Here is a 13,189-nt window from a genome sequence, read left to right on the forward strand (position 1 = left end):
GATGGTGAAAAATCCAACGAGGAGTATGTTGCGGATAACAATGATAATAGTTCTTCTAAAGATGATGATGAGGAGGAGTTTGTACCCGAGATGTCGGTGGATGCATCAGTTCGGTATCTTCTTCCTTTTTCCCACCTAATTTTGGCCTTATCAGTTGTATCCAATCACTATCAGATGTTGGATCTGGACGCGATGCATGAGAAAACTCCATTTTCTAACATGGGTGAAGACGATTGCAACTTAGACAGTTATGTGGAGTTTTAGGTTGGCCATAGATTCAAGAGTAGAGATGCAGTGGTGCAGGGTGTGAAGAATTACAGCATTCCCAGTAGTGCTGAATACCAAGTAGTGGAGTCGGACCGATTAAAGTACCATGTTCATTGCTGGCAATATGCAGTTGGATACTCGTAGAGTCTCCATGTTGCCCTCTGACAAAATCTCAGATATTGGTGAGGCCTCGCTTAATTGTGGTGTAATTGACATCATTTATCACGGTTATATTTTGTGTAAATACCAACCATGTATGTGTTATTTCGTTAGGGAGGTACGTAGGGTTGGAAGAGCACACATGTGTTACCAACCATGTCTCTGAACCATCGACAGTTGAACAGTAGCCTCATCTGATGTGTCATCCTGCTATTGATATAGTCCAACCCATTCGTCAGCATCCCTGTACTACAAGGTGCAGTTAGGCAAAACTATCACTTCAAACCTTCGTATAGAAAGGTATGGATGGTGAAGTAAAAGGCAATTGTGCAGATATATAGAGATTAGGAGGAGTCATACAATAAAGTGCTTAGGTTGCTACAAGCACCGCAAAGTTGTTATTCTGGAACAATATGTGAGTTCAAGGTCATACCATAATGGACACCTTATGGTGCACGACTGTAGCATGTTTGATAAGGTATTATGTGCCTTCCCTGCCTGTGTGGAAGCATTCAAGCATTGCAAGCTATTCGTCTCTATTGTTGGCACGCACCTGTATGGCAAATAGGGTTGTGTTTTATTTATTGCAGTAGCACAAGACGGTAACAGCAACATTCTTCCTATTGCTTTTACAATTGTTGAGTCTGATAGCACCAAGTCCTGGTCTTTCTTTGTTACCAATTTGAGACAATATGTGACCCCACAAGATGGCTTGTTGATTATTTCTGACAGATCCCAACGATCAAGGTTGCACTAAGAGCCGACGACAGTGGTTGGCATCCTCCTAGAGCGTTTCATGTTTATTATGTCTGGCACATGGCCGCAAACTGTGTGTCTCGTTTCAAGTTTGCCGAGAACAAGTGATATCTAATAAACGTTGCTTATAGTCCAAGCAAAGTTGGGTACCAGTGGTACATAGATGCCTTAAGATGTTTGTCGCGAGAGATGGCGGACTGGGCTAGTAAGTTCAATATGTGCATCCGGTGTATTTGCAGTCTGCTGTGTTCAAGGTGTATGAGACGGAGTTTCCACCGATACTTGCGAAGCTTTGGTCGGAGTGGTACAGAACACGATTACGTCCTAATCCAGCCATGCGTAGGAAAGCTACTGGCAAACCTGTTTCCAGCAGATTTCGTAATGAGATGGATGAGAGTAAGCGTCAAGAGAAGAGATGTGGTCTATGCAGACAAATCGGACATACCCAAAAAGATTGTCCAAACCAACCTACAGACAAAGTTTAGTTTAGTTTCGCAATGCAATTGTTTGTTAGTTGTCAAAAAGCATTTAGTGTGTTCTTTATTTACTTTGTTTATTTTGTACTTGAATGTTAGTTTCTTGTTTAGATCCTTACAATGTTTTTGTTATTAAAGTTTTAGGTTTAGGGTTTACTTGATTAAATTGAACTTTAATGCACTTTTTTTCATTATTAAATTTTAAAATTTTGAATTTAGCACGGTAACTCATCTACATACAACAATGACTAAAATTACATAAAAGGTGGCTAACAACATAAATAACAGTAAAGACACAATTTACAACAACGATGCTAACGAACTTAAATATTGTGCCAAGCTACTTAAAGTCTAATAAAACATATCAATATCATCGGTGCTGATTATCATGGTAATGCAGGTGGTGATCATTATGCTAATACAGGTGGTAATCATCATGTCGCTTTCAATTGATTGATGTCTGTATCATGTGTATTGGTGTGCACTATGATCTCCTAGTAATTCGATAATATGATTAAAAAAAGATAAAATTGAAAAAAAGTTAAAGAAATGAATATAATAAAGACTCAAATAGCGTTGTGAATGAAACACATATATATAGAATTCATCTACTCTTATCTCGTTTATAGTGTAAATAAAAGAAGAGTACATGTATCTTGTTTACACTGTAAAGAGATAGAACCGTTATACATCACGTATACAAACATGATACGATTACGTTATTTCATGTCTTATCTCATTTATAGTGTAAACGAGATACATGCATTTTTATTTTATTTATGAAATAAGAGATACCATAATTTTTATAAAAATACTATAAACCGTATGTGTTGATAAATAAAATAAAAATCCATTCAGTTATTCACATTAATAATCTATGCATTCAGATTTATGTTTTCCCTTAGGCCAAAAAAATATATCTGAATTTGGATATGTGGACATTCCTCGTATAATAGGAATAAAAAGGAGGGAAAAAAAAAGAAGGGAGGGGGGAGGTAAAATGAGAAATAAATCCAATGTGAATTGTGAAGTCTTAATAATGAATTGTGAAGTGAAGTGTCTGATTCCTGTCTCAAGCAAAGCAAGTAAAAAATCTGTGCTGTATTCATAAATAAATTGTTAATATTGGGCATTAATCAATCAAACAAAGGGAAAAGTGCATTTAAAATTATAAGCATATTCCTTTCCAACCTGACATATCCTATCAATCACCACTGCAAGACAACTGGTGTGAGGTGCCAAACCAAACATTTGCCAATGCTTCCACCGTCTTGTCTTTTAAGGATAAGCACTTAAATGATCTAAAAAGCACACATATATACGATCAATATTTATTTCTATTTATTGTTTCAAATATATTAAATCATTAATATTAAAGGCATTGCAAACACTAAAGTCATGAGAGGAAACTTGCACAAGCATACTATAAAATAATCACCATAGCTCTAAAATAATAATCAGATCAATCTGTTTAATAAAAAACTTACCATCAGACAATTCTAATTTAAAACAAAAAGTTATTTTACAGTAATCAGTTAAAAATAATAAATTATAAAAAAAAGTTTTTTAAATTATATATCTTATACGTAAATGTATTATTTTATTATATTTAATTTAACATTAATTGAACTTCAATTGAATGTTTGAATTTTTAAACTTTGAAATTTATAAATTCGATCATCGTTTGAGTTTTTAAAACCTTGATAATCACCATTCACTTGATGACTTTTTGATTTTTGAGGCTGCTGGCGTCATTAATACAAAAGCTTAGGCACAGAACATTTGAGTGTGGGTTAGTAAAAAGATACGGTAGACATTAGTAGAAAGAAGGTGTCACCGTTGCATGTGACTTTTGGCGTTGAAATCCAATAACATTACCCCACTTCACACTCCATGTGCCATGCTGAATCTCTCTGCTGTCTCTCTTATTTTTTCTTTCTTCTATTCTTTCTATCACATGACACTGTCATAACTCATAAGTCATGTTTCACAACTAGTTGTAGTAGTAGATACTATGCTACTATCAACTTTCTAGCATTTTCATTTTTCACCAGCACATACAAATCTGATTAACGTTGTTCAGTGTTTAGTTTGTTATGCTCTGACAGTTTTCTCTGCTTCTTCTTAGCATGGATTCCAAGGCTGTTCTGGATTATGCTTTGTTTCAACTCACACCAACCAGGACCAGGTAATGTTTTGAGGCACCCCAGAATTTCTATGATCTCAAGAATTAATCTTTTTTGGTTTCCAAGATTAGTGGATGGGTTTTGGAATTTTGGGTTTGATCCTTTTTCTTCTGCAGATGTGAGCTGGTAGTGTTTTGTGGTGGTGTTCGTGAGAAAATAGCTTCAGGGTTGTTTGAGCCTTTTGTTTCTCACCTCAAGTTTGTGAAAGATGAGATCTCTAAAGGTGGATACTCAATTAAGCTTCTCCCTCCAAACAATTCTGCATTCTGGTTCTCCAAGGCCACCTTTGAAAGGTGATTATTCCTTCCCTCCTTATCTGGTTTTCCCTCTTTTCACTTTTATTCTTTTGTGGATAATCACGGTGTTTGTAAATGATTCTTCATTTGTTCTTTGGTTTCAATAGAGTACTTATCCTATTTCCAATTAAGTTTGAAGAACCCCGGAATCAATGAATCAATGAATCAATTACCTTTGCATTGAAAGTGCTTAAGTGCTTTAGATATGTTTGGGAATGGTTTTTCAAATGCATATTGACTTAGGAATTTCTAAATGTTCTTAATTATTAGTTAATTAAGCAGGGATTGATGAATGAAATCCAACTAGTTGAATGATGACTATCACATTAGTCATGGAATTAGTTTACTTGGTTTTATAGATTTGGAGAATAGGGGTTCATTTTTTGTTGGATACTTTGATACAAACTATTTCGACAGTATAATTTTGAAAGTAGTCTATTCCGGAGATTAAGACATGTTGTGCATTTTTTGCTCTGTTCATGACCTATATATCCTTCATCCAATTCACATCAATCCAATTTCTTCATCCTATTAAGACATGCTGTGCAATTATTTTTAGATTTGTGCGATTCGTTAGCACACCTGCAATTTTGGAGAGGTTCGTCAGCCTTGAAAAAGAAATCCTGCAGATTGAAAGTTCATTTCAAGCAAATGCTTTGTCGATGTCCACTGCATCTTCCGACGAAGGTATGGCTAGGAGCTGCAATTTCAAGCATGTTTTGCAGATATTTCTTTGAGAATTGATTAGTAATTGTTCTTAGAATATAATTGAATTCCAAGAAACCGCACTTATTAAGTAGTTGTCTTACTAAAATTCCTTTGTATAGGAACCACGCCACAAGCCAATGGAATTACAAGGAGGTTGAGTGATTCTGCAAAGGTATTTATCTCCCAACATCTATGTCAAAATTACTTAATAGTCTCTAAGAATTCTATTGATTTATGTTTGTTATTTGTTTCAGTTAAATGGAGTAATTGAAGATGTTGACAATAAAGAAGAGGAAAGCTCAAAGTAAGTTTCTACCTCTTCAATTGAAGTGTAATCTTCTTTGTTTTGCTAGTTTAAAATTTGTTCCTAAGTTCAATTTCCATATTGTTTAGGGTCTCCCTGCAACGACTATTGGAGTCTCGAATAGCACTACTCCGGAAAGAGCAAGCTATGGCTTATACACGTGGTCTAGTTGCCGGATTTGAGATCAACAGTATTGATGATCTCATGCATTTTGCAAATGCATTTGGAGCATTGCGTTTGAGGTATGAACTGGAATTGATTAGCATATTAAGAAGGTTCTGTGTATTATTATGCACTAAGAGAAAGCTGATTCTTACATGCTTATAGGGAAGCCTGCATTAACTTCAAGGATTTATGGAGCAAAAAGCATGCTGATGATCTTTGGATAAAAGAAGTTGCTGCAATGCAATCATGCTTGCCTCCGGCGATCTTATTTTCCGAGACATCCGGAATTGTGCTAGCAAACGATACTATTGAGAATAATAGCACTAAGGATGCTGGTGAACTGGAAACACCAAATTCTGGTAAAAAAGAAGGTATCATTTTATTGTTTTTCAATTTTCTTTTACCATATTATATTGAAGTTTAAACTGAGTTTCTACAATCTGCAGATGTGAACTTGGCTTCAACTGATCCGAAACCACCACACATGGCGAATGTTCATATGCCAATGCCATGGCCTTACAATGTACCTCCTCCATATATGTACAATATTCAGCAAATGCCGCCATACCAAGGATATCCTATGACTAATATGCAACCTGTTCCTCCTCACCTTTTAAGAAATATGCAATGGTCTTCTGACATGGCAATGAATCAGAAACTATCAGAAACCAAAAAGAAGAAATCAACAAATAAGAAAGGGCATGAAGAAGATGAAGATGAGAAGACCGAGTCGAGCGAGTCTGATTCAGGGAGTGAGTCTAATTCAGATGAAGAGCAGGAGTCGAATCATTCGGTGAAGGATGCTCTGAAAAGGAAAAAGAACAGAAGAAAGTCTTCAGGAACTGTTGTGATTCGTAACATCAACTACATTACTCCAAAAAGGAGAAATGGAAATGATGGTGAAAGCTCTGATGAATCATCTTTAGATGATGGTGATGACAGTGTCAGCGAAGAAGCCATCAAACAGAAAGTTGGTGCTGCTCTTGAGTCCTTGCAAAAGGTTCATAAAGTTGAAAAACATGCTAATGGAAAGAAAGCACATACTCGGCGCAGTTTAACTAAATCGAGTGATTCAACTGATCATGATCTCACTGAAAACTCAGGCAATGCATCTGAAGAAGGAAACAAAAACGACAACTGGGATGCTTTCCAGAACCTATTGAAGATAGATGAAGATATTGGAGAAATGGTGCAGCCAACAATTGATGTCCACAATGAACATCTTATGGTGGAACCAATGCCATATTCTAGTTCATCTCCACACATGGACTTCAAAGAGGTTCCCAAGAATCCTAAGGTCCCGAGTGACTCCTTCATTGTGGCCAACAGAAATGGAGCAAATGAAGGTGGATCCAAGCTGGATGAATATGTAGACAGCCGTGGTTCGGTTACCAAGAGGAGGGACAGCATAGGAGAAGAGATACTGATGTCTAATAGGCTAAAAGAAACCAGAAATGAACTCGGTAATCCATTATCTACTTTTGTAGCCGATTCATCATTGGTAACAAAGAGCATAGCAGCAGATGATTGTTTTATTGTTGATAATTTGGATAAGAACAGGAGTCCTGTTCCCACAGTTGATGGTGATTGTGTTTTGTCATCAGTCAATGATAGCTCCCATGCTGAAAAAAGAAGTCAAGAAAGTTTCATTGATGATTCTTTTATGATACAAGGTCAGTTGGTTGATAATAGTCCTTCTGATTCACAATGGAGGACAGACATAGTTGTTGAAGATCTAGTTTCTGCGAATATGATGGAAGCCGACACGGCTGCTTCGAGTCAGAAGCGTGAGGAGGAGCCCAGTGACCTCTATGTAGTGTTACAACGGGATTCTGGATTGGATTCTGTTGAGGCTTCGAGGACAATGGACTACGAAATTGACTTCTCTTTCACGGAAACTTGTAGAAGGTCTTCTATTGATGTCAACAAGGATGTTCCTGTTACTCCTGAGAATGACAAAACCAAAAGCAAAGTTTCAGGAACCAGGAGTTTGGAGAAGGACAAGCCTAATTCCAAGAGTATTCGCGGATCGTCCGTGAAGAGCAGGCCTGAAATCACGCCTAGGAACAAAAGGACACCTCTCACGAGTAGACCAATAGTTCAAAAGAGCAAACGGGAACAGGTATACAAAACCTCTGATAAAGTCACTTGTCCCAAAAGCTTAAGCTGATAGGAAAAGTACACGAATGATTATATGTCTATTATGTTATATCTTGGTTTCTTTGCATATTATTGTTTTGGATAACAATTGAATTGTCCTAAATCTAATTCTCAACGGTTTATGTTAAATAGGAAGATGAAATTAGGAAGAGAATGGAAGAATTGGCGCTCGAGCGCCAGCGGAGAATCGCAGAAAGAACAGCATCGTCTGGTCTAGCGAGAGCAGCGCCGAGGAAAGACCAAGGTGAAGGGAAAGCAGCAAGAGTCAATAGCAAGACTCAATCCATAAACAGGACTATTTCTACCACCAAGGTCAGGGGAACTTAACCAAGATCAGCTTCACTGAATTCAATTTGGACAAGTACATTATTCTTTTCATTGGTTACAAATTGTATTTAAACAACAGTTGATTAAAGTGAGAATGCATAGTTATGGTTACTATAATAAACTGTAAGTTATTTGGGTGATTTGATTTCTTTTGATTGGTGGTTGTATGTCTATAAGGTTTTGTGGGATAAATAAAAGTTGAACAGTTCTGTGAAAAATTATATTTATATCCGATTATTGGGTCCATTTTAATTCAGTGAAATGCTAGAGTAAAATACTTTTGGTATAGTTAAGTTGTGAGAATGATGTTACATCATTATTTATTTAACCTTGGACGATGAATAAGTGGGTGATCATGATTCATGATACTTTATTTCATTTGCACAAATCAATGACCATCAAATCAATCTTGTTAAACAATGATTTTGCTCTCATCTTCTTAAACAATTGTAACTGCATATCAGAAGTAGCTAGCTTCTGCGTTCTGCACCCACTATTTTACTGCTTCATAGCCTTAAACCTCACTTATGTTATGCCTACGATATTTTTTAACTCCATTCGTTAATTCCCCTGCCCAATAATTTCATTCGAATAATCCACATTACAATCATGGTTTGAACATCATTTTTTTCAAGAAAACAAAACAGCGAATGTTACTCAATGATTAAAGCAGCGTTGTTTCTTCAGCCTTTGTTTCCGGCCATTGAAAGACCAAGGTTTCAAAAACCTTCCCCAAACCTTACATTTTTCAAAAACCCCTTACGCAGCAATGTTACATACAGTAGATATTGGGATTTTAGGCCACCACTTAGTCGGTAAATATTTTGCACCCATATTTACAGGAATTTGTGCACAAAAACACATACTTCATATTTATATTTATGAGAATTTATACACGAATCAATACGGCTTGTATTTATATTTACTAAAATGCCCTATTTCCACCAGTTACTTTTATTTCTCCACGCGGAGAAGACAAAATACCCGTAGATATCTATGAATAATCGAATATATTAAGTTTTAAATTTTTTAAAAAAATTAATATAATTATAATAAAATTTTATATAATTTAACTAGATATATCAAATTAAATATAATCTAAATACAAATTTAATATAATAATATACAAATCAAATTTTTTATATATAAATTAAAATAAAATAAATTAGAATTACGTACATAACTTATATATATAAGGAAGTAAACTTAAAAGAAATTTTGCAGGTCCTGTAATCTCCTAAAAATTTTTGCCATCCTTGCGGCCAAGTAGTCATAATATTTTTGTACTCCGTATTTTGTTATAATAATTTCTGAACAAATGGCCACAAGGCCACAACTATTATAACCATTTTTGCACTAAGTATTTTGTATCCATATCAAAGGTCCAACAAACCAAAATTCCTCAACAGTCAACATGATATTTAATTTTCATTCATTCTGATGATAAAGAAGACTTCTACTTCCAGCTATCAACAATGACATCCCACAGTAAGAAATACATAAGCATATACACAAAGGGTAATTGATTTTGGATAAGTTGAAGGTTCTTCATGCACTCCCCTTTAAGGAGCACACTGGATATCTCTGCCAATCATTTATGACCATCACAATTTTTTAATCTACATCTATCTTTACAACTCTGAATAGTAAAGTGGCCTGGAACATGTGAAAAATATATAATTGAATTTGATCAACCTGCACAAATGTGTGGTGTTGGTGGGAGCAGCCAAAAAGAGTGTCAGGTAATATAATTGTAAATTCTGCATTACAACTATTTCAGTCAATATCTCTAGAGTTGAATACTTTTTTGTGTTAGGTTCTGTAAGTGTTCAATGTTTGTGTATAATGAAAAATAATAGAGGAATTGCTGAAATTCATATATCTAGAACTTGGACCAAATAGTTTTGCTGCCCAAAATATGACTTAAAAATGGAAATGACATGAGAGATATATGTTATATTTAAATTGCTAGATATAATCATTGATTTACTTCTATTTATTAATTTAAATTTTTAGATGAATAATTCTAATATTGTATTAGAATTTAAAAAATAAATAACTTTTGTTGATTTAAAAAAAATAATTGAGTAAAGTGACAAAGTAATATCTGAGAATTTATATTTTGGACAGGTTAGTCTCTAAAAAAAATATCAATTTAAGATAGTAATATAGACAAATTAGTTTAAATTAATAACTTTTACTCTAATTATAGAGACTAATTTAAAAATAGTGTGTCTATATCTGTTATTTTAAATAACTTTATTGATATTTTTCTTAAAAACTAATCTATTGTCTAAAGTGTAAATTTTTAAAAATTTATTTGTTACTTTACTCAAAAGAATTTAAGTATAAAATAAAACAATAAAAAGATGTCTATGCAAAATTTACGCATCAAAATCCAAAAGAGATTATTAATTACAAGCAATCTTACATCACAGTTATATAATTCAATTTTGTAATTGCTTATCTCTAAGCAAATACTTTACTTTATTCTATGGATATTTCATTTTCTTTTTCTTAGTTACACAACACTTCTTTTATACCACTAAAGAAAAATTCAATATATCGTATCCTAATTTATTATTTTGTTTAATAAATTCTGCATAAATACCCCACTTTCATTTGAAATAAGTAACATTGCCTTTTTAATCATGTGGCATATAATATTTTTCCTTATATAGCTTTCTTGTATTTTTCACTTAAGTACACAAAGATGAGTTACAATATTTCAAGGAAAGGATCAAAGTACTTTAACGAGTTACATCAAATACAAGTAGAAGCAGAACTGGATAGGGTATATATGAAGCATCTAGCTAACAATATCTGTGCAAATTCAAATAATTACTATGATCATGGCTATGCATGCATCTATCAAATCACTTTTACTGTATTTCCGCATGTATAGTTTGTTGTCACTTCAACGGCTATTGATGTGATGGATTTTGATAGTACAAATTACATAAATAAATAAAAAATTAATTAATTTTATCCGATTATAACTTTTTAAAATATTATATTTTAATTTTATATTTACTCTATATAAATTATTATAGGATATAAAAATTTTAAAATTTATACATAAAACACTTAAGAATATAAAGATTTACTTAAAAAATGACTATTATCATAAACTGCTATAAGTCATCATAAATCGATAAATGGTATAAGGGTTTATATATTTTTTACTTTTTTTCTTTTCATTATCTTGTACTATTTCTCTGATTTAATATATATATGATATATTTTATTAAACTAATTATATTAAAAAATAAAAAATACTAGAGAGTTATCAAAATTTATTATTTTTAGTAATCAGTTAATTGTTAATATTTAAAAATATGAGATAATTAAAAGTATATTATTAGAGTACTAATAAACTAAAAAAATTGAGTTGATAATTAAGTGATGGCCAAAAATAATAATTCTGATATTTTCTAGTATTTCTCTTAAAAATAGTTTTAATTAGTTAAATTTTTAGCATAATATATAAGAATTTAATTAATGTTTAAGAATCATCATTATTATTTTATTATTCTATTCAATGATAAAAGAGTATACAATAATATTTTATAATTATTTTTATAATTTAAATATTTCAATATAATTTTTTAATATTATAAAAATTTTATTAAATAATAGTTAATTTTACAAAGTAAAAAATATTTTGTATACATTTATATATTTTATTTAAAAATAGAAGACTACACTTGCTATTTTTTAAATTTTAAATTGATTTTAAATTTAGAGCAATATAATTTTAAATTTTAAAAGTGATAAGTGTTTTTTTGCTTTTAGATAAAAAACATATAAGTAAATACAAAATATTTTTTATTTTTAAAATTAATTATGATGTAATAAAATTTTTATAATATTAAAAGATTAGTTTTAATTACAAAAAATAAAATACTTAAATTATAAAATAATTACAAATATTATTATGCACTCTTTTATTATTTAATGAAACAATAAAATAATAATGATGGTTCCTACACACTAATTAAAACTATTTTTAGTATATTTATTTTAATAAAAATATCATAAAATGATAGATAGATATTAAATAAGAGAGATAATATAAGATAATAGAAAGAACAAAATAAAAAAAAACATATAAACAAACTACACCCTATAGCAATTTATGTTGATAGCCAATTTTCAAATAAATTTTTACATCTTATAGCGTTTTATACATAAATTTTTATATCCTGTAGTAATCTATGTATAAATTTTGAAATCTCTATATCCTGTGACAATTTATATAAAGTAAATATAGAATTAAAATATAATCATTTTAAAAAATTACAATTCAATAAAATTGATTCATCTTTTATTTATTTATTTATGCAATTTGCCCGATTTTGATATTTTGCAAGATGAGTTATGCTTATTTTATGCAACTTTGTAATTGTTCAACAACTAAATCTAATTGGGTGTAAAAAACAGAATTAAAAAAAAAATCAAAATGCAAAAGTTTGAAAAAGGTGAAATTATGAATTCATATTTATATTATACTCAATTAAATTTATTTGATAACTTTTGAATTGTAAGCTTTTTTTTCTTAAATACTGCAAAGAAATACATGGATATATGTTTATAGGAGAGTTAATATCAAACGATATTAGACTTCTGAATTTAGATAAATTTTATATTATTGAACATTTTTCTGTATAATTTTCGCAAAAAAATATCTTTATTGGATTCTAAATGTATACTTTAATTATCTCAATAATAAAACTTCATATTAATAAAAAATATGCTACAATGAAGTTTGCATATATAAATTAAACCTAGAGTGATTCCATATGATCGTAGATGATATATAAATTGAGAATGAGAACAATGAAGTTTGGATTCGCTGGGATGCATAGATCTTGATGGAATGATTACAGTGCACATGGAAGATCTGAATGAAATGAATTTCAGTTAAATGTATGTGTTTGATGATGTGAGTATTATATGAGTGATGAGGTTGATGAGGCTAAAAATGGAGCCATGGAGGAGGCTGGTGTGTGTCTTATTCTTCCAACTTAATTCTCTTGGAGCCCCCTTTCATCTCTTCGTACCAATCCACATGCATCCATCAGTAGGGGCCTAGAATAATGGCAATTCATCAACCATCAAAGTAACTTTGCCCTTCTTTTTTTTGAAAAAAAAAATGTGTTTATGTATTTCTTCTGCCTATAATGATTCTTGGCACTGGTTCAGGTATCCCATACATGAAAGTTATAGGTTAGATATATATAACTATCTAAGTGCTATATATACATATATTTGTTTTAAGTTTTTTAAGAATAAAGTAATTTTGACAACCAGATATAACTCAAATGACATAGTCTTTTTATACTCATGTAAAAGATGGTAAATTTGAATCTTCTTATCTTCCGT

The 13,189-nt window shown here is 31.7% G+C and overlaps 1 protein-coding gene across 2 annotated transcripts; it reads left to right on the forward strand.

Annotated features, from left to right (window-relative positions):
* Positions 1-3,482: 3,482 nt before the first annotated feature.
* Positions 3,483-8,041, forward strand: LOC107490601 (COP1-interacting protein 7). 2 transcript variants are annotated; one of them, XM_016111385.3, is made up of 9 exons: positions 3,483-3,846; positions 3,961-4,137; positions 4,700-4,827; positions 4,968-5,020; positions 5,103-5,152; positions 5,242-5,394; positions 5,480-5,676; positions 5,764-7,439; positions 7,610-8,041. In XM_016111385.3, exons 1-9 carry the CDS (start codon positions 3,788-3,790, stop codon positions 7,802-7,804), a joined length of 2,688 nt encoding a protein of 895 aa, XP_015966871.1. In that variant the 5' UTR covers positions 3,483-3,787; the 3' UTR covers positions 7,805-8,041. The 2 variants fall into 2 exon arrangements, with proteins under 2 accessions (XP_015966871.1, XP_015966870.1); XM_016111384.3 differs by having other exon boundaries at positions 3,485-3,846; positions 5,480-5,688.
* Positions 8,042-13,189: the final 5,148 nt, after the last annotated feature.

Source organism: Arachis duranensis, chromosome 5 (assembly GCF_000817695.3).
Source record: "Arachis duranensis cultivar V14167 chromosome 5, aradu.V14167.gnm2.J7QH, whole genome shotgun sequence".
NCBI lineage: Eukaryota > Viridiplantae > Streptophyta > Magnoliopsida > Fabales > Fabaceae > Arachis > Arachis duranensis.

What these genes read in the sequence shown, in the direction of transcription:
- LOC107490601 (XM_016111384.3), top strand. Translation starts at nt 3,788, where the DNA reads ATGGATTCCAAGGCTGTTCTGGATTATGCTTTGTTTCAACTCACACCA. An exon ending in CTCACACCAACCAGGACCAG is followed by an intron (nt 3,847 to 3,960) that starts GTAATGTTTTGA and finishes TTTCTTCTGCAG; the next exon opens with ATGTGAGCTGGTAGTGTTTT. An exon ending in TCCAAGGCCACCTTTGAAAG is followed by an intron (nt 4,138 to 4,699) that starts GTGATTATTCCT and finishes AATTATTTTTAG; the next exon opens with ATTTGTGCGATTCGTTAGCA.